At 42.0% G+C, this 21,782-nt stretch overlaps 1 protein-coding gene across 1 annotated transcript; it reads left to right on the top strand.

Annotated features, from left to right (window-relative positions):
* Positions 1 to 898: 898 nt before the first annotated feature.
* UBE2D3 (ubiquitin conjugating enzyme E2 D3) lies at positions 899 to 20,712 on the top strand. The gene is made up of 7 exons (XM_056855282.1): positions 899 to 973; positions 14,345 to 14,408; positions 14,831 to 14,862; positions 15,318 to 15,395; positions 17,596 to 17,701; positions 18,201 to 18,294; positions 19,841 to 20,712. Exons 1-7 carry the CDS (start codon positions 950 to 952, stop codon positions 19,884 to 19,886), a joined length of 444 nt encoding a protein of 147 aa, XP_056711260.1. The 5' UTR covers positions 899 to 949; the 3' UTR covers positions 19,887 to 20,712.
* Positions 20,713 to 21,782: the final 1,070 nt, after the last annotated feature.

The raw sequence follows: 21,782 nt of genomic DNA, 5'->3' as shown, positions 1-21,782 counted from the left end.
GGAGGGAAATAAAGAAAAATTGTATACAGGCGGGAGGGGAAAGCGGTTTTTTTCCCCCCGCTGGCGGTGGGGGGAGGGGAGGGAGAGAAATAGGTCGAAGAACGCGTAACGTTTTATCCGCTCGTGGCGGGCAAAAGCGACTTTTTTTTTTTTTTGCACCGACGTCGTCATCTCGCGAGAGGCGCTCCGCGAAATTTTGTTTCCTCTCCCCCACCCTTAACTGCTGCGGCAGGGACACAAACAGAACGACGCGCGCATGCGCTACTCTTACGGCTGTGTGTGTGTCTCCATCGTCCCCCTCCCCCCGTCTTTCCCTCTCCGAATGCGCGCGATCTCCCTCCGTCCCTCCCTCCTTCGGCGGTTAAGCGTGCCTGACTTCATCCAATGGGAGCCGCCCAGGGGCGGGGATTCAGCGCGCTGCCTCTTCATACTTCAGCCTGCCTTCGCCCCCAGGAGGGAGGGCGGTGGCGGGTGATGACGGAGGGGATGGGGCGGGGCCTCTATTTAGCGCCGCCCCTTTCTCTGGCCTCGCCATTGGCGGCGACGGCGGCTGCGCCCGAGCTTCGCTGAGCTCTTCGCCTATTTCCGTCTTCTCTCGGCCAGGTCGCCGCGGAGCCTTCGTCTTCTGTCCCTGGGGGAGCCAGGCCGGGCCTACCACGACCCTCCCCGCCGCGGCCGAGGAAGGAAGGGAGGGACGGCGCTGCCGGTGACGTCGCGGCTGGTGTTCGGTGCGGGCGGGCGCCCCCGGCTGTTTCCGGAGGAAGGAGGAACGCAGGCGGGCGAGTGAGCGAGCGGCTCCGTCCCCCACCCGCAGGGAGGGAGTGCGGCAGCGGCGGCGGCGCAGAGAGGCCCGGCGAGGAGGCGGCGAAGCAGGAGCAGCAGCAGCAGCAGCAACCCCCGGCCGCGGCGGCCACCACCACCACCACAGCTCGCCCTCACGGAGGAAAGGATGGCGCTAAAACGCATCAACAAGGTGGGCAGCCTCGCCGCGGCGGGCTCGGCTCCCGCTATGCCCGTATGTGGGGATGAGCCCCGGGGGAGAGGGGGAGGGAATGGAAGAGCGGCGGCGGCGGCGGGCCCTCTCCCGTGGGACGGACGCCTCGGCTTGGGGCGGGAGGGGAAGGCCCCGTCGCGCCTCTCTACCAAAGCGGCGGCGGTGGATCCGGGCGTCATGGGCGTTCAGCAGCCGCCCCGGGGCCCCCGCCGGCGTTGGGCCTCAGGACGTCCGTTGGAGACGTTGGGGGTGGGTGGGGGAGGGGAGGTTTGAATGTCTTCGGAGAAGTTCCGAATATGTCAGCCGAGGCTATTCTTTTCTTTCCCCCCCCCCTTTCCTTTCTTTTCGGGCCGTGAAGGAGCCTGGCATTGTTGGCATTGCAAGCCCGGCTTGTGGGGTGTTTTTTTTTTGTGTGGGGGGCGATTGAAGAAGGTGCTGGGGGTGGGGGGAAGCGTGGGTTTAATGGCGCCTCCCCCGGTTGCCTGGGCGGGCCGCGGAATCCGCCTTCTCTCCCTCCTTCCCCGCCCGTCGATTTCTGTCTTGCGGCCGCGAACTTCTTTCCCGCATTGTAAGATGGCGGCGGGCTGGCCCAGTTCGGGCGCTTCCCCGGGATCTCTCGCTTTCTCTCCGCGCCCGGCCGGCGCGCGCGGGCCCGGGTCTCGAGCCCGGCGGGAGGTCGGGGGGGGGCCTCTCTCGCCGTTCTCCTTCGGGATCCCCGAGAGCCTTTTCCCGACTGCGGAATATCTGCTTTCTCTCCACCCCCCCCCCAAGCCTCCGCTCTTGACAAGGGGCGGAAGTGTGTGATGGTGGCTCTCCGTGTGTGTGTGTGTGTGTGTGATGCATCGAGAATTTCGTTCTTGCACAATCTAGAAGGAGGTTCACAGTGGGTAGCCGTGTTAGTCGTAGAAAAGAGCAAGAGTCCAGTGGCTCCTTAAAGACTAACAAAAATATTTTCTGGCAGGGTAGGAGCTTTCGCGAGCCACAGGCTCACTGTCTGCAGTCGTAGAAAAGAGCAAGAGTCCAGTGGCACCTTAAAGACTAACAAAAATATTTTCTGGTAGAAAATATTTTTGTTAGTCTTTAAGGTGCTGCTGGACTCCTGTCCAGTTAAAAATGGTACACCTTTATATAATAGAGAAGTATTGTTAAGGTTTTTCCACTGAATGACCGTCTGGTATCTGAAGAAGTGAGCTGTGGCACACGAAAGCTCGTACCCTACCAGAAAATATTTTTGTTCGTAGGGTATGAGCTTTTGTTAGTAGGGTATGAGCTTTCTTCAGATACCTGAAGTGAGCTGTGGCTCACGAAAGCTCATACCCTACCAGAAAATATTTTTGTTCGTAGGGTATGAGCTTTAGTAGTAGGGTATGAGCTTTCTTCAGATACCTGAAGAAGTGAGCTGTGGCTCACGAAAAGCTCATACCCTACCAGAAAATATTTTTGTTAGTCTTTAAGGTGCTACTGGACTCTTGCCCTTTTCTACTAGTCTAGAAGGAGAGTGGAGTGAAAAGCAGCTAATTCGAAACGAGTGTCGCGGTGGAGGAAGTCGGGCCCTGTTGTGCCTTCCCTGGAGAGGCTGGCCGCTGGTGGTGAAGCAGAGGGTGTGGTTGAGCAACTTCGTCATTTCTTCTAGTTTCACTGGTGACGTTCCCGTAAGCTGAAGGGGTTGGCGGCTGGTGAACCCAGCGCCGTGGATGTGTGTACTGCGTTTGGACCCGGGACCCGTTTTTTGGCTGTGAAAAGGGCCTTTGGCCTCCCTGGGCCACAAAACGAATGCCCTCCCAACTAGGCTTGCCTTATAGTTACCAGAGAGGCGCACGCTGGCCGCGTGTACACATCTGCCGAAGTCGGACTTGGGCACTTAAACACATCCAAAATAATCCGCTTTCAGTACCCTTTAACGATCTTTTGCAAGTGGATTTTGCTAGTTCGTACAGAAAAATCCAGCTTTAGAGTGGATTGAAAGTGCATTATTTGGCACGTGTGAAAGCACCCTTTAGTGTCTGTTATGTGAAGCCACTAACTGGCCAACGTACCCTACCCACTCCTGGTGTGTGCAGACAGAATTAGTAAGAAATCAGGCCTTAATAATAGCTTCTGGTGAACAAGCTTTCAAACTTGTTTCCCCTGAAGTAGAGAATAACAACTCTTGAGGGAGTTCCCCAGCTTTAATTAGTTTTGTCAACAACGTACAGGTGAAATGTTTAGCAGCCTGGCGCATAAATGTTTTACCAATATTAGTAAAAGTATGTGGAATTTTTTTTAGTCGTGAACATTCAAAACAGTAAATTCACCAAAATCACGGACAAAACTTTTGGTATTTCATTAGTCTCTGAACATAATGTGCCATTTGTGGGGTCGTAGGTTAGCTTTTGAAGTTCAGAATCCTCTGATGATAACTTGCTATGGAGGCCAGATCTGCAGTGTGAAGTTTGGTGGGGGTGCTGAGCGCTTCAGTTCTGGTACCTCTTGTAATTTACCCTTAACCAAGTCTGCTGACTTAATCCTTCAGGCATTTCAATATGGTAAGTCCTTAACTTCATTTATGAATGAATAGTCAGTTGCCCCATTTGGAGGTGTGACAGGTTTACATTTTGATTACTATGCAGTAGTCATGTCATCTGTCATGACATAATTAGGTAGAATTACATGAAAATGCAGTTAAACTATTTTAGCAGCTCAAGATGTATAAGACGAGAAATCAAAATGCAAATTAAATAGATAATATTGCAAATCTATTCTTACCCCTGCCAGCTTTCAGATAATAGATTACATGTCATATCCTATTTTTAATTCCTTTCTTAAGGTCTTTTTCAGACCTGTTGTTATTTTACATAAACACACTTGTTTGTGGTTATTTACAGAACAACTGCCACTTCATAAACAGATGAAAGACAACATTAATTGAACTTGGCATAACAGTATTAAAAGCTATCTAGTTGTAGTCCTGTGGAAGTTGTAAGTCAGTGCAGAACAGGCATTTTGAAGTAACAAATAGCAGTTAGCAAATATTGCATTAAATTTAAGAGGCATCTTGGAGAACAGTGTACAAATGGACAGATGGACAGACTGAAGACTTACATCCCTTCCCAGAATAGAATATATGCTTTAGTGTATGTACTTATTTCTTCAAAACCTTTCAGTTTACTAACTTTTTCTCTTGGGTAAAGTGGGACATATAGGACAATCATAGCATGTGGAACCTCAGTATGGAACCCTTGCTTTTCACTTATTGGCCATGGTGTACATTTGGCTAGTTCACCTTCTCATTTGCATAGTTTAATTCAGATAGTCACAGCTATTAAAATAAGTATTAGACTTTTGTGTTGTGGGGGTTGGCATATACCCAACATAAATGACTAGCTTTGTGGTAGAAGAAAAATAGTATTTTTGTATTGAAACTAAGGCCTAAAGTAATCCAAAGGCTACTCATGATTTGATGAAGTATGGCCTAAGCAAGATTTGCTTATTTAAACTGCTCAAAAAAACGTGGCAGTTGATCATCTTGCCAACTCTGGTGCTACTTCTCTACATCGCCAATTTTTCTTTCAATAAGAAGGCTTTGCCAGTTGGACTTCTGCTAACACAACTTTATTGTTACTGAATTTAATTTTTTACTTCACTTATTCTCAAGATCACAGGTTATAGTTTGAGGGCACAGCAAACAGCGGTCTTGCTGAAGCTAAGCAAGTCTGGCCTGGCTGTGATAGCTCCTAAGAATGCTTTGTAAGCCATCTTAAATTCAATTATGAAACAGAGGCAAAGGATAAATAATCCTCTTGAATCTTGTTTTCTTAACTACTTCATGCCTTCATCCCAGGAATGGTCCTTCTAACAGTTTTCTAAATAGCTGTATGGGAAGCACTTGATTTCTTTTACAACAACAGTCTCTGAACTGAGTCAAGTCCTTATTTTGTCAAACTTTCCCCTAGAAGACAGAGTTCAGCAGTAGCTGGATTAGTTGAACAAGGTTATACAACTTCAGTAGCATCTTTAGACAGATGTTGATCCATGATTAATCTTATATGTGTATATTGTAATGGCTTTTTGAATTCACATTTCAAGGGTTTAAGGATTGTTACTGTGTGATTGTAGTATCTAGGTATTGGTGGGTCCAGGTATTGGTGGATGTCCCTGTCAGATCAGTTATACTGTAGAAAAAAATTGTTACCTCACATCTTAATATGTGGCAATGAATGCACTAGCTGGGCATAGCCGTCCAGCCACATGCCAGAGTTGCTCCTGCTCCGCATGATCAAGGCCGGATTCTATAGCCGGCTCCTGCTACCTCTGCCTGCAGGCATGAAATGAGGACACACTGGCTAAGAACTCGCCCCCCCCCTGCGCATTCTGGCCCTGCCCCCTTTAACCCCTCCATTGTCGCCACTTCTGTCTCCAGCCCTCTTGTAGTACAGAAGGAATACGTTTCTCTACAGCCCGGGTGTGAAAGGGTTAATACAGGTTCTTGGGCGGTCCTAGCAGCTCTGTAGCTGCTTTTTCACAAGGGGGGGAAAAGGTTCCCTTTCGAGGCAAAACAAACTCACATCTGCCTTGAATAGAGGCTATTCCTGTCCATGGGAGGGGACGGATTGCCAGTCTTAGATTGTTTTGAGCTAGAGATCTGCCAGGACCCACAAAGGGCCAGACCAAATGATTTTGTGGGCCTTAAACGGCCCCCGGGCCTGACGTTCCCCACCCCTGCTTTAAATGTAATACTTAATATTTGGAGACCATTTGCATTTCTTTTCAAAATAGCAATTGTTTGATAAGCAACTATTCCCTTTAATAATTGTTAATTCACTTGACACCTGTTATTCTTCATGGCCATGTAGGGTGTTCCACAAACTGCCTTCCTTTCAGTCTTGCATGATGTGCCAGATTTCCTTTCTGTTTTCCTTTTGTCTTCAGAGCCATCTATCCAAGATCCTATTAAATCTTCTGGATGTTTTTGAGATGCCTGTTCATCGTTAAGGTTTTGTCTCCTCATAATTGGTTTCACATAATACAGATTTTCAGTGATGCACTTTTTAAGGCTAGTCTTTATATAGAACTGCTCTCGTAGAGATCCTGTAGATCTGCTCTTGGTTGTATTCCTTTACATTAAAGGGCTCCTTTTTGCTTGAAATTTATTTTTAATTAATTCTTTATACTTTTGCTTTGCCATCAACATTAGCTAAATAGTAGAAAAGAGCAAGAGTCCAGTAGCACCTTAAAGACTAACAAAAATGTTTTCTGGCAGGGTATGAGCTTTCGTGAGCCATAGCTCACTTCTTCAGATACTCCTGCTGAAGAAGTGAGCTATGGCTCATGAAAGTGAGCTGTGGCTCACGAAAGCTCATACCCTGCCAGAAAATATTTTTGTTAGTCTTTAAGGTGCTACTGGACTCTTGCTCTTTACTACTACTGCAGACAGACTAACATGGCTACCCACTGTGAATTAGGTAAATCGTTAGACTCTCTGTTTCTTGTTTTGTATTTGTTTCTTGTCTTGCAGATACCTATTTTTTTTTTAGTTTTAAAACTGGTTCCTGGTGACTGTTACTTGCAATTGTTGATCAGGCAAGTTTAGTTACTAACAAACCTAGTGTGATTATTGAACAGGGATTTTAAAATGGAAAACTGCCACCTTTGCTCAGATATACTAGTTTGAAGTATATATATATTTTGCTTATGACAGTTGGACTGTAACCTTTAATATGGCTTTATCATAGTAGATTCTTACTTGCCTTTGAAAATCCATGCTTTTTAACTTTTGTTCACCAACATGGAAAATAGTACACCCAAGAGAGAAGGATTCACTAAGACTTGCTGGCATTAATAGCCAGCCAGAAATTGTGGTCACCAGTACTCCACCACTTGGGGATGGCAAGCTAATGGTGCATTGAATCTGGAAGTATTTGAGAGGTAGAGCTTACCTGTGTTATGCTGCACTTCCAAGGTGCTTCAAGAACTCAGGTTACACTGTGATGGTGAAGAATGATTGGGAAGGATATGCTTGGTGGAAAGGCCAGAGCGTGTCATGCTTGCCAGAGAAGGGATGCTAGCCATTGAAAGCAGATTGTAAGAGAATACAAAATAAGTCTATTGTATTCATAGGTATAAAAATACAGAAAACATAAATGGCAGCTGAATTGTGTATTTAAGCTCTTACAAAAAGTAGCTGTTTATGCTGCTTAGGGTTTTTATATCAGAACAAAATCCAATAAAATCTGAGGAAAACCCATTACTTTGCAAACTGAATTTGGCAGCAAGTTAATAGTTCACAAACATAGGTCTTGCATCCCATGCTGCTTCATGTAACTTTGTCACATCATGAAAATGTGCGCATAATTCAAAGCATGTTACTTGATATGACCCCATTAACTTAAACGAGACGGCATTCAATCAGGCAGGAAACACTGGGGATATGCATGTTGAACAGCATGGTAAAAAAAAAATTCCCCTTAAAATTCATGTTTGTATTGGAGAACATGGTTCTCTAGTAGTCTTTTTTTGTCTGAGTAACCTAAAACAGGTCCTTACATGTGAGGGGAATTGTGTTTTTGTGTATCTGTCCTGAGTTGAGGGAAGTGATGAGTGAGAAAATTGCCAAATCTTTTCTCCCCTCAACTCTGCCCGCTCTGTGTTCTAGGTCTTCCCAGGCTAGCATCAAATCATCTGTTCTTCAGATACCTAGGTAGGAATCCTGTAGTTAAGCTTCCTGCTACTCGCCAGTATCTGGGTTGGCATACTAATGCTAGCTGGCATTAGAAAAGCAGCTCTTTACTCCCTTCTGAAATCAAGTAGAGGCAAATAGAAAACCATCCTTCTTGAGTGGTTCAGTCCTCCTTCACCTCCAGATCTGGTGTGGATCAGTGAGCATTCTCAGCTAGAATGCATTTAATTCACTTTTTTGCTGGTGCAGAAGAAAGGCACACCTGCTAGTCCCTTCCTGAAACCTTGTACCACATCTCCTGGTATTCTTTGGCCTCCAAAGGGGAGATGTCTGACTTTCCAAGCAAGCATATTTGGGATGGAACAGTCACCTTCCCAGTCACCTTCAGCCTTTCCAGACCTGAGATGAATCTCTAACACTGGCCTGGGACCCACTTAATGTATTAACATACAACTTGGTCTCATTCACACTAGTTTAGCAATCATTCTTTCTCTCTAGGGAGCTCTGGTAATTGTAGTTTGATAGGTGGTGGGAGTGGATACCTCCAAGAACTTTGGCATCAAAGGATTTCTAGGGAGAAGCCATGGCAAACTATAATAGAGTAGATCTTTCTTACCTAGTATTTTTAATGTTATGATTTGAGTCATCTTGGGTCAGGTTGTGACCCAATTCTTGGTTCTGAACCACTAGCTGAAGACCAGTGGAATAAACTGATCCTGAGGAAGCAATCCTCGTGACTGTCAAGGGTAGTGGTGGAGCGAGTACAGTTTTTCATATAAAGAACAGTCTTATTGCTTTGAGAATCCAGTTTTACTGACATCTGATGCTGTGCATCATTCTTGAAAATTGTTTATATTGGAAATACATTGTTCAGATATCTAGCTTCCCTTCTAAAGGCCAAATGACTTCTGTTTTTGACACATAGAATAAAGGCATAATACTAACCTTTGAATTTATTTCTCTAAGAACAGCAGTATAACAGTGATAAAAAAATATCTTTAAAGAGTCAATTGTGATGATACTTGTTGGCGTGGGTGCCTTTGCCATTAAAGCACAGGAACTGAAGAAAATAGTGAAGTCTTTCTACTTAAAATTTCAATAAACCTACAGTCCTTGTGGGGTTCAAGGTAAATATGGGCATGAGGTATAGTGTCAAATCTTCACTGAATGTTTAAGTTCATGGTGTTATGGGTAAGTCTCTCTTCACCCAGTGTATCTTACCAGATCCTGGTAAGGATAAAATGCCAGTTTGAGTTGAGGCTATGTTGATTTTTTGTGTAGTTTTTAAATAACAAATCTGTAGCCATTGTTTGTACAGTGAGTCAGAAAATATTATTTTCAAGATATTCCTTCCCATGTCTTAAAGTGCACTTTTGCTTAGGAAGGAAAGTAAATCAGACGTTGAGAGTTCCTAGATGAATTTCCAGTTCATGTTTAATAGAGAACTCAACAAGGCCATGGCTAGATGGCAGAATAAATCTCCCACGCAGAAGGTTCCAAGTTCACACCTTGATGACTTCATTTTAAAGGATTTCAGAGTATGACTGTCCGATTCTCTGGAGGTTCTGTCAGAATAAACAATATTGGCCCAGGTGGACCAGTGGTTCTATATGTTCCTTTGCACTTAGATTTTGTTATTTATGCCTGAGAAGTAGCAACTAGTATAGGCTTTTCAAGGTCTAGTTATTCCTGTTTCTGCATTGTATTGAAGTGCAAAGAGCAGTAATCATTTTTTTATTATATATGCCAAGCAAGACAGCACTGTTGGAACACCCTTTTGTCCTGTGTAAACTGCCTTTAGAATAAGCAAAGAACAAAGGCATTCAGAAGCTAAATACACAATGTTTTGTTTATGTATCTAAGTTGAGTTCTTACAGTGTGGTGGTAGTTACCCTTTGTGTAAGAGCACTTGGAAAAGAACTAATATGTTTGAAGTTCTACTGTCACTACTGCTGTTGTGAAGAATGAAGTATAAAAGTGGTTACAGAACCATAATTTTCCTATTGGCAAATACAATATGGCTTTGTTCCCAAACTCTAGTCTTTCTTCCCTGGAGTGAATGTATGCATAGTTCCTGGAAACATTGAATCCCAAAACAGAGGACTCTTACTAATTCAGAGGGTGGGGGGTTCCACATCTTCTCAAAAAGAGCAGTATCCCTGCATGAGTTGTTCTTTAATTGTCCCATTTTTTTCTATTCTATTTTTTCTATTGTTAAAACCCCAGTCAACTGTTCCTTGCTTGCTGCCTGCATGCATAAAACTGTGACCAAAGATGTCTGCAGGCTTGTCTATGGAAGCGAGGCTCAGTTCTAGGAGGGAGGGGTGTTTTGACAAGGCAAAGGTGTTGAACAGAGTCCCAAGTTGGGGAAAGAAAAGTTGAAAGATTGACCCTATAGGTTTTGAGAATGGGGAATTGTTTTTATTACCTTTTAATTACATTGCTGTGTATTGTAAGGGGAGGGGTTGTGGCTCAGTGGTAGAACATCTGCTTTGCATGCAGAAGGTCCCAGGTTCAGTCTCTGGCATAGCCACTTGAAATGACCAGGTAGTCATTGATCTGAAAGACCTCTTCCTGAGACTCCAGAGAGCTGTTACAAGTGGAAAGTACTGATCTTGTAGAAAGGTTTTAAAGAGCTCTTTCTCAATAAAAGGTTTTAAAACACATGGTTTTAAAGAGCTCTTTCAAGTAACCTTTTATTGAAACTTCAGTACTGTGATCCTTGTTGGCTGGAACCAGAGGCATGATGCTACATGCAGTGGGCATAGCTACAGGGTATCTTCCCTGGCTTTTCTGTAATGCTTCTAGGAATGAAATGAAATGGACCCACTTAAGCAGTGGTAGAAACCAGGACTCACTTCTGAGCAAAAAAGTATTTTTCCTGAACTAAGCTTTCTTTTGGCAGTATCTTGTTTTTGGCATGGTTTCCATTAAAGAACGTGAAAGCCAAACGTGAAAATTTGAGACTATATAATTAAGAACCATCTGAAATATTGAAGTCTATCAATCACATTTATATCCTTACCTTTTTCCAGGTAACATTTATCCTTAACTTTTTCCAGGTAACATTGTTTGGTTTCCCCTTCCCCAACATCTATGTTCATGCTGTTACTATAGCATTGTAAGTAACTGCTCAAGGACTTCTGGCCCAAGTGCCCAATTACTACTAAGAACATAAGAAAGGCCATTCTGGATCAGACCAAGGTCAATCAAGTCCAGCAGTCTGTTCACACAATGGTCCAACCAGATGTCTCTAGGAAGCCCACAAATAAGACAACTGCAGCAGCATTATCCTGCCTGTGTTCCAAAGTACCTAATATAATAGGCATGCTCCTCTGATCCTGGAGAGAATAGGTATGCATGATGACTAGTATCCATTTTTACTAGTAGTCTTGGATAGCCCTCTCCTCCATGAACATGACCACTCCCTTCTTAAAGCCTTCCGAGTTGGCAGAAAACACCGCATCTTGGGGTAGGGAGTTCCATAATTTAACAATGTGTTCTGTGAAGAAATACTTCCTTTTATCTGTTTTGAATCTGTCACCCTCGAGCTTCAGCAGGTGACCCCGCATTCTAGTATTATGAAAGAGGGAGAAAAGCTTCTCCCTGTCCACTCTCTCCATAGCATGCATAATTTTAGTCCTCGTATCATGTCTCCCCTTAACTGCCTTCTTTCCAAGCTAAACATGCCTTAGCGTTTTAACTGTTCCTTGTAGCACAGTTTGCTCTAGTCCCCTTATCATTCTGATTATTGCTTTCATGTCACTGCTAGTTTCATGCCCCCACCCCCTGTATGCACCAGCACTTGGGCAGAGCAGGCTATCATCAGTTCATTTATTTTAGTACGTTTCCCCCGTCCTTTCCCAACTTAAGCTGGGTTCAGGGCGGCTAACAGCATGGATAACTACACTTAATTTTGGTGATTGAAGTTTACATGGTTATTTATATTTTAAGACTAACAATAGTGCCCTGGTTATGGCTCTGTCAGTTGATACCTTCAGTTTCAGTTCTAGAGAGAAACCATGTAAATGCAGAGTAGAGGAGCCAACAAAGATGTCAATGGGGTGCATAGACAGGGACAAGGGAAAGGACGAGGTAACAGGATGGGAAGGAGGGGGAAAGGGAGGCCATCTAATGTAAAACCGTTGCTGCCCTCAAGCATAAGCCTGATGGGACATTTGGGGTCAGCAGAGGGATTAAGGCTACAGTATATTCACGGGCAAAAAAGAATGTATGCCTGTTTGATTTGAAGCAGTTGTTACCCATGGGCAACTAGGCAAGGGCTAAATTAAAGGCTGAACTAGTATTTATAGCTTTTCATTTTTTCCAGATAACAGGACTAGAACACTCAAATGCATTTAGTACTTTCTTCAGAGTATATACTGTAGTTTTTGTATGCAGGTTATGGCTATGGCTTCTCTACTTATAAAAGACAATTAAAATAGTGTAGTCCATTTCAGCTTTCATCTGTAAAGAATGTTGTTGGGTCAGATTGGCCAATCCAGCATGTTCTAGCTATGTGCTACCAGACATTTAACTACAATTTACTGCATTCAAGTAATTGTCCGTTAAATGGTAAACTTCAGGAAGCAAATCAATGAACAGAATTCAGAAACTGCTAGTTCTGCATGTCAAAAGGTGCTCTGGAGAATTTCGGTGAAGTGTAGCCCTCTTCTCGCCTAATACTACTCCTTTGCAACACACATCTCCGTGATCAAATAGAAGCTACACTGTTGTGTCTCTTTATTTGATATTTACCCTGCCTCCTGATCTGTGTGGATTTCAGATAGCATCATGGGGTTGTTGCTTTATTGAGTCTGAGTTCCCCTTTAGAGCCTGAGTTCCCCCTTCAAAGTAGCTTTTACCTAGAGACTAGTTTTCGTATTACTGTACTCTTTTTAACATTCCTTGTTTTATAGCAGAGTATATCTTGATCCTTTGCTGTCTGCTGCCTTCAAACCATGACAGGTAGAAATTAGAAGTTGGAAACTGTTAGTAACAGTTTCTGAGGGTAGTTGGTCTGTAGTAGAATAGCTAGATTTGAGCCTGTTTCTGATGAAGGGATCTTTGACTCTTGAAATCTTATACCCTAAAAATCTTGTTGGTCTCTAAGGTTCTACCTACTCGAATCTAGCTGTTAGTTACATGAAGACACTCCCTCATTGTAGACTGGTCCTAAGCTTTGCCAATGAACAACAATGTGTGCCTTCTGAATTGGTCTCTAGAGAAACTGATTTAATGACACTAAGGGACTTGGTATCGGTGTAGTTCCATATTGGCTCAGATGAGCTATTATCCTCAGTGAGTACTTGTCTATGAGAAACAATACAGGAGCTGCAATTTTTAGGCTGCTCATGAGTAACATAGATATCTGGACAGATGTAAATTCTTGTGTAATTTTTTGGGACCAATTGTATGGTTGGGCAAAGGTGAGTCAATGATAGACTCATAAATGACTGTAGATGGTGGTCAGGTCTCCTGTTTGCAGAGTGAGTGACACCCACCAAGTACGCTGTAAACCTGTTGGATTCCTTGTAATGCTATGATCTAAAAGCCACCATGCCATTAGATGTCAGCTAAAGCTATCGATAATACAACAGGGGTCTTAATACATTCCATTGGGGTGGGGGGTTGGAATGATGTGGCATAACAAGAAACTAAACATTTCAGTTGCTTCACAGAAGTTAGACAAATGTGGCTTTGTCAACTAAAACCAGGAAACTGCTTTTGTAATGAGAAGCCATGGTAAAATGCTGCAGAGCAAGATAGTTAATGCGCTCCTTATTTCTTTCGGACAGAAGCATAATGTAGGAAGAAAACATTTCCCAAATAAATAAACTTTGCTTTATTTTTGGTTTTCTGTAAGGGATCAGTTACCTTTCAGAAGCACCAGTGGTAAAAGATGATGATTGTATGTTGTGGAGCAGCTTTAGGATGAAAATATGGTGAACACTTCAGAATGCGCCAATAAGTTTTCCTTTCCTTTCACAATGATTCCAGCATAACTTCTAAAAGTTTGTATTGCAAGCCCCTGATTTGCTTGTTATTCAAGCCACAATGAGTCCTCCCTCTAAGTTCAAAGCAGGCCTGGGAAAGGTTCTGCCCCTCCCCATGCCTTCAACTGATAGAAATTAAAGATTGAAGGCTGGCAATACTGTTGTGGATGCCTAGCGACAACCATTGAGGGCAATTATTCCTTAAAGCTACAGTTGTTCCTTCCGTCGTTCTGCCATTCTGCTTTTCTTTTTAGTTTCAGATTTTTTTTTTTTTTTTTTTTTTTTTTTGCAAGCCTGGGTTGGTCTTCAGGTTTGTAGAAAGCTCTCTTGTCTGTTCATTACTTCCATCTTTGGCTTTAATATCCCCAGATTTGGCCATACCAAGACTTAGATATATTAATACATGCCATGGAGAAGCTTCCATTATTCTCCTTATTAACGTGTCCTAATGACTGTGTGCGAACTTAATAGCAGTGTCTGCCTTGTGGTGTTACTTAGTTAAATTCTTAAGGGTTGTTTACTAGTAGTGGGATGTTCTAGAGTTAAGTTTGAAGGTATAAAGAGTTACACTACAATGGCATAAAATATTGCAAAAAAAAAGGCCAGTCATTAAAATTTATCTTTGTGGGGGGGAGGGGTTTACAAAAACATGATGCATAGCATTCGCTAAAGATTATATGGTTTATTGTTTTCTTTTAGGAACTTAGTGACTTGGCCCGTGACCCACCAGCACAATGTTCTGCAGGCCCAGTTGGAGATGACAGTAAGTAGCCGTCAACCAACTTCATACTCTTCTTGAGAGATAAAATTACCCCATAAGCCGTTAGCCTAAACGGCCCCCAAGATGACTTTCAGATTAGACATCAATTTTAAAATATTGTTTTGAGCTGATGTGGTGGGGTTAGATATGGCAAGTCTAGTTACTATTGTTCTTGCTTTCAAGTCACAGCTGACTTATGGCGACCCCAAATACTAGCCAGGGCTGACAGTGCTTAGCTTCTGAGATCTGACGAGATCAGACTAGCCTGGGGCTATCCAGGTCAGGGTTTTACTCACTATAGAGCTATGAATTTCACTGTAGGTTGACCCAATGGCATCGCTGAACCTAGTCCGCCAGCTTCCTTTCTTTAATAACAAATCTCTTTATGCGGGGAAATACAACCATACTTTTTTTTCTTGTTTCAGTGTTTCATTGGCAAGCCACAATTATGGGGCCTGTAAGTATTGCACTTTAAAATATCTAGGGGAATTAAAATTTGAGTTGAGACATCTAGAAGTCACTGACGTTTACATTTTATGGAGATCAGATAAGAAAAGCTATAATTTGGGTTGTTTATGATACCTTGTTTAGAGTAGCTACTATAGGTTTAATCATCCTGTTTGTCTGGCTGAAAGTAATTTTTTTTTGTTCTGGTGAGCTGCTGGTATTTCTCACTTTGAGTATCCCTACAGCTGTCCTGAAAATTTCAGATTTTGATATGCAGATGAGAGAATATTCTTGGAAATTGCAGAACCTTTCTGCAGGGAAATAGGTTTTTTTTTTTTTAGTTCAAGCAGTTGTGTTTTGTTACAGATAATCTTGTTAGTCCTACAGCACTGAACTGCCTTCAACTGTGTATTGTTCATGCTAAAACTACTAATTTGGCATTGTTTTTGAATTTCCTTTTGATAGAACGACAGTCCATATCAAGGCGGTGTTTTCTTCCTGACAATTCACTTTCCTACAGACTACCCTTTCAAACCACCTAAGGCAAGTATAACTTTGGAGAGGCTTTTTGATTTTCGATACTGAGCTTTTCTTGAGTAGAGAGAAGTTTGACATTTAAAAGCAGGGGAGAGAGTCTTTATTGTAGGTCATGAGCTAGAGGCTGTAAAGCTTGGGGGGGGGAAACATTTTTAAGAGGACTTTTGGGATATATTTGAAGAGCACTGAAGAAAAATATAATCTTTTTTCTTTTGGAATCAATGGCGTTCTTTAAGGCGAAGTCTTACTCAATGTGTAGTATTATGTAAAATCTATGACATTAGGTAATCCTATCTTATAGGCATTTAATATGTTTATGTATACTGTTGGAAGAGTTCACTGTTCTTAATGTTGTCAAGTTTAACTTGATATCCAAATATGCTGCTAGTCCTGTTGTAACTACATGAGGCTATTTATGTCCAAATACTTTATGCTGTTTTTATTTTTTAATCTTCCCTAAATCTCAGATAGCTAAAACCCAAGATGTGTGCTAAGGTAGTGAAGGGTGCAGCAGTTTCCCGTTCTCTGCCTGGTATTGCTCATATTTGCAAAGTTCTTGTTGAAAATTCAGGCATTTACACAGTTAAATTCCTTAAATAGGACAAATAGTAAAATGTTATGATTATACATAATGCATTTTATGCTCCTGCAGTAAAATAAGTTTAGGCTTGATAAGAAGCCATGTTACATATATTTCTCTTTTCCCAAAACTTGTTTCTGGATAACAGATGCCATTACAGAAAGTGCTTAGTAGATTTCACAATGCAAATAATAGCAGATAGAATGCCTTAAGGGTGCGTTCTTGGGGGGAGTGCAAATTGGCTTAGGAGCTGACATGACCCTGTGCTGACGTTAGTGCCCGTTTATCCCATGATAATGGGCATTTATGCCAACATGGGGTATTTCTACTGGTGCCTGGTTGCCGCGGAGCTGCACCAGGCTCCCCTGCCAGCACAGCCTCCATCCAGTGCAAGTCCACACGCTGGCGCCTAGGAGGCATTCTTGGGGATGGAGCTGCCTTTAGGCAGCTTCCTAGTCCCTTTCACCCCAGGAACGTCCCCTCCTGGGATGGTGTGGCTACGCCATCTTTTTTAGTGGTGTAGCCCTGCTAAAGGCAATGGGGCTTTTTTGCCCTTCTATTTTTTTAATTTAAAAATGGGTTTTTCGTCTCTGCGGTGGCTGGGAGTCCTCTTTGGTGACAGCGTGGCTGCGCCACTCCCAACTGCCATGCAGCCCCCCCCCCCCAAAAATGGGCTGTCCATGTTTGTAAAGAGTCTGTAGTCTAAAGAGATCGACATGACTGCAGTTGCATAATTACAGGATACTGTTTCCTTGGTATAGCATTCATCCCCCCCCATTTTAATGATGTTGACCAATGTGAAATCCAAACTTTGAACTTTGACTTGAACAAGTATGTAGCTAGTTCTATGCACCAAAAGAGGTTGGATTTATTTTTTTAAGATAGCAAATAGCATGTTGTAAATGACTGTTTTTGAAGCTCAGGCAATTTCTAAAGAGACTTTTTTGTGGGCATCAGCTGTTCAAAGAAAAAAAAATGTCAGTGTACCTTTTAATCATAGCCAAGCTGTTTGCATGATGAGAAGTAAGACATTAAATCTACCATGCTGGTATTGCATTATGTGGACTGTCCTGCAAGAAAGATGGTTGCATTTTGTTCTAGTATTGGATTAAAAAAATGCTGAACTTGTTTGAGTATTAGGTGTTGTGCCCCTATCTTTGATATAGAGGAAAACCCATGCCCTGGTGTATCAGCTCCATGGAAATAATGTATGATGAGAGAGGAGATAACAGTAACTAGAGCTCTTGTGATCCATCTATGAGATTGTGATCCATCTATGAGATTCATTTGCAGTGCTTTCTTTAAAAAGATAACTCAAGATAAAGTATTTGGTTTTGCCAGGTGATTAAAAAACTTGATGGTAGTTGGATGTAGATGTGTTCTCCCTTGTGTGCATGACTTGGAATATATAATATCTTTGGGCATCATGTGAGAGACATTTAAATGCTTCGTTCTTGGTATGCCTAATTATACTTCAGTTTGTAGTTCCGGAAGATTTAAACAGACAACTAAATTTATCTCAGCACAAGTAAACAGGACTGTGTCCTTAATATACTTGACAACTAGCATCTTTTAACCAGATCAAAGGGGTGTTTGTTAACTGCATCCTCTCTAAATTGCTTCTAGGTTGCATTTACAACAAGAATTTATCATCCAAATATTAACAGTAATGGCAGCATTTGTCTCGACATTCTAAGGTCACAGTGGTCTCCTGCTCTAACTATTTCTAAAGGTAAGGGAAAGCACTAACGGGGTTCATAATGTCCATCTTCGTGTTGTATTAAACAGGCACCCCCGCTGTGCCTCAAAACTTGTAGCCATCCTAGTAAAATTTCCTGGAAAACATCAACATTTTAACTGAAGGGCACTATTATAGTAGATGCAGTATTAGCTAGGAGCCCCAGGCTTTCCATTTGAACTTGGACTAACAGCATGAAAGCATACTATGCTGTTTATTTTGTAAAGTGGTATGAACAGGCTGAGAAGAATGTGGGCAATGTGTTCTTATTGGTTGAATTGCTTTTAGATCTCGAATGTTAGTGCTCTGCAGTTACTGGCAAAAGAGATCCTATGTAGAAGACACTGTGGCTTAAAATTGACATTTAGCGGCTCTTGTGATCAACTTAGGCAAGCCCTTGCTGACCTCATTACAGTAAAATGTGTGGGCCAGCTAGACATGTCTTAACTAGTTGTCATTCCTTTTTGATGTAAATATTACTTTTTTGTTGCAGTTCTCTTATCCATTTGTTCACTGCTATGTGACCCCAATCCAGATGATCCCCTAGTGCCCGAGATTGCACGTATCTATAAAACAGACAGAGACAAGTAAGTATGGATTCTTAGGGAAGATAGATTTAGTAGAGGGAGACAGTTGAGAACATTTGAGCTCTTTTTGCTCTTCCTGAATTGGGTATTGATTTGGGTAAAGTGTTCCATTCCATTTTTATATCCAGAAGGCTCCGGAGAGTGCTAGTGTGGAGTTTACCTCAAGTAAATGCTGGCCACAAAGCGACTTCTGAGATTGTCATTGGAGTGTTTAACAGAACATAGCATTGGGCCTGCAGTGTAAGGAAAGAGTGAAACAGTTCTTTTCTAATTTGGGCTTCTGTGGTTGCGTCAGAGCTACCCGTTAGTGCTAGGACCGCTTTTTTGCTTGCAATTAAACCTTACCCAGGTAAACTTAAGAGGGATCAATTGGCTTGTTCTTTTTTGTTACTAAATGTACTTATCCAATTAGGTACAATAGGTTAGCGAGAGAGTGGACAGAGAAATACGCTATGCTGTAGGGTAAGACTGCACTACATGGTGCATAAGTGATGTGGGGACTTCAGCACTTGAGTGGTGCATGCTTTTAAGGCACTGGATTTAACTAACAAATATAATGGATGTATCAGTTACTAAAATTAAAAATATAACTGCTTGACGTATACTCAGAGTGAGGGACCTATTTTTGCATGGCGAAAAAAGTATAGTCAAATGTAAGAAGGCTTTCTGAAGTCTTCCTTGGTTTTGTGATGCCACATTCATCCCTTAAGCACTTGGCAGTAACATCAGACTGGTCTTTGGCCACAATGTAATGTGAAACTGGTGGAAATTGGAGTTTGTAAAGTACAAATTATTAGGCATGTTCAGGTAAACACTAATGTAGTAGTAGATGAGCATGTAACTGTAGCATTTAGTTCTCTTTTTTTAGTGGAGTGCTACGGGGGTTTTCCTCAATATTCTCGCTTTTGAAAGAGGTTGTCTGCATTAGTATTAAAGAGCTTTGTGGGTTTGTTTGTGTTATACAAGTTTGGAGTTCTGCATTATTTGCCATAACATAACTGAACATCCACCTGTATTTGCACATTAAGATGTTTTATGTGGCATTGTGTAGTTATATGCTGAATACAAAGGTTGGCATGTGTTTGGCAAAGGTGCGGAATTGGCTTTGCTCCATGGCCTCCTTTACCAGCTCTGTGATCAAAAACAATACTGAAAATAAAGATATTTCTACCTGCTTGTCTTGGTTAAGATACCATTAAGGCCACAAGCTCTCTTTCCCCCCAACCCCGTCATAGCTATTCATAATGTCAAGTTTTTGTAACAGTGGAGTTATATTTCACACTTGGAGCTAATTTAATTGAAAAACTTTGCTTGGATCAGTTTGAGTCAGTTGAAGGAACTCTATACTTATGGCAAGATTTCTCATTAATGTTGGTTTTGAATACACTGTGGTTTTTGTTTGGAGAATAGTCACTTCACTTATCTAGAAGTTCTTCAGCTAGCAGAATTTTGCTCCATAAAATATCAAGAAGGAAGTTCCTTAAGCTTCTGTTGCTAATGGCGTTAGCAGGTTTGCTGATTTGCCTAACATATTTTCCTGTTACAGGTACAACAGAATATCTCGGGAATGGACTCAGAAGTATGCCATGTGATGCTACCTTAAAAGTCAGAATAACCTGCATTATAGCTGGAATAAACTTTAAATTACTGTTCCTTTTTGATTTTCTTATCCGGCTGCTCCCCTATCAGACCTCATCTTTTTTTTTTTTTTTTTTTTATTTACCTCTCTCCATTCATGCACATGCTCATCTGAGAAGACTTTAGCTCTTCCAGCTTTGGACAATAACTGCTTTTTAGAACCTGTAAAGTAGTTATACAAGAACAGTTGCCCAAGATTCAGAATTCTTTAAATGGAGCATGTGTGTTGTGGCCAATGTCTTCACTCTAACTCGGTTATGAGATTGAAATCATTTCCTCACTGCTCTAACAGTTCTACTGAAGATGTCACCCAAAGGGAGGGGAGATGGATGTTCAGATTGCTCACATCACAGGAAATAACATTGCAGTAGCATCATCCATCTTGTTTAAAACCTTCCAGTGTTAGAGACTGAGGGTTTCATGACATAACTTGCACTCATAACTGGTGTGGCTGGAGAATTGGTACAGAACCTTGTAGCATCAGCAGAACAGAACACGTGATGTATCTTATGCATGTCAATAAAGGAATGACCAGTTCTTGTTCTACAGAGAATGGAATTTGGAAATCCAACATCCCTTGTATTCCAAAATAGGGTCTCAGAACATTTTTGTAACTCATTTAAATTTTGTTAGGATGCTTGGAGCTATTAGTTAATCTATCTTCCACAACAGTTTAATATAGCACTGAATAAATGATGCAAGTTGTCAATGGATGAGTGATCAACTAATAGCTCTCCTAGTAATTGATTTTATTTTCTTCAATAAAGTTACATAAACCAATGAGTTAGCTGCCTGGATTAATCAATATGGGAAACAAAATCTTTTGTAAAAGCAAAGGTGGTTTTTGTATATACTTGTTGGGATTTGCCTCATTGTTTGACATCAAATAATGATGTGAAGTTAGTAGAGTGAACCTTTTGCCATGTTCAGTTATAATACTTGGTCTGTTTTCAGGTTGACACATTGATCAATCCTGGAGTATGCAGAACTAATAAGCTAATCTAGTAGTGTAGACTTTAGTGTGCTACACAAGGTACTGGGAGCCAAGAGTTCAAATGTGGACTTGGGACCCAGCTGATATATGTACTGGTGTATTGTGGAGGCACATCCAGATGCACCCAGCTTGTTGACTGAGAAGCTTTTCTTCACCTTGTACACTTGACAGCTGAAAGATCTTTATGTGGGAGTAATGAGGCAAAATTTGCAAAATAAAGTACTGTTTTGATGTGGGAATTGTCATGAGGTTGTGTTGAAGTGACTTTTCTATGTGGGATGCTTGCTATCCATTGAAGGATTATCTACCGTGCTGCCACTTAACATTAATGGACGTTTTTGCTGCAGTGGTCACTCATTCCCAGTGACTAAAATGAATGAATAAAGTCATTGCTATTGGGCTTTTTTGTTTTGAAGAGCACTCTTGTGCCACTCATTCTTGATCTTGTTGGTGGAAAGGTACTGATTTTCTTTCTCCTCCTTCCCGCACCCATGGTATTGTCTCCATCCTTGTTGTCTAGCTTGGCGTCTCTCTAGTCCTGTACTACCCGTTTGTGCTTCTGTGACTTCTTTCTAGCTCCACTCTTGGCACTGCTTATAGTTCTGTGCATCCTAATTCCTTGTCTCCACACAATTGTGGAAACCTAGATGTAAAATAAACGTTAAACTATAACTTTTATAAAAACGAAATATTGTAGTTCGGCCATGGTTTGTTTTGATTTTAAAACATAGGTTTCACAAACCTTTGGGAGCTCTCAGTTGCCTATTCAAGCTCGTCACGGCTGGCTGGGCTTTACCTTGGGAGTAACTACTTCATTGCTGACTGTTACAGGTCCTTCAAAATGGGAAAAGGATCT

The sequence above is a fragment of the Euleptes europaea genome, chromosome 9, assembly GCF_029931775.1.
Source record: "Euleptes europaea isolate rEulEur1 chromosome 9, rEulEur1.hap1, whole genome shotgun sequence".
Taxonomy (NCBI): Eukaryota; Metazoa; Chordata; class Lepidosauria; order Squamata; family Sphaerodactylidae; genus Euleptes; species Euleptes europaea.
This window is presented reverse-complemented; position numbering and strand designations above follow the sequence as displayed.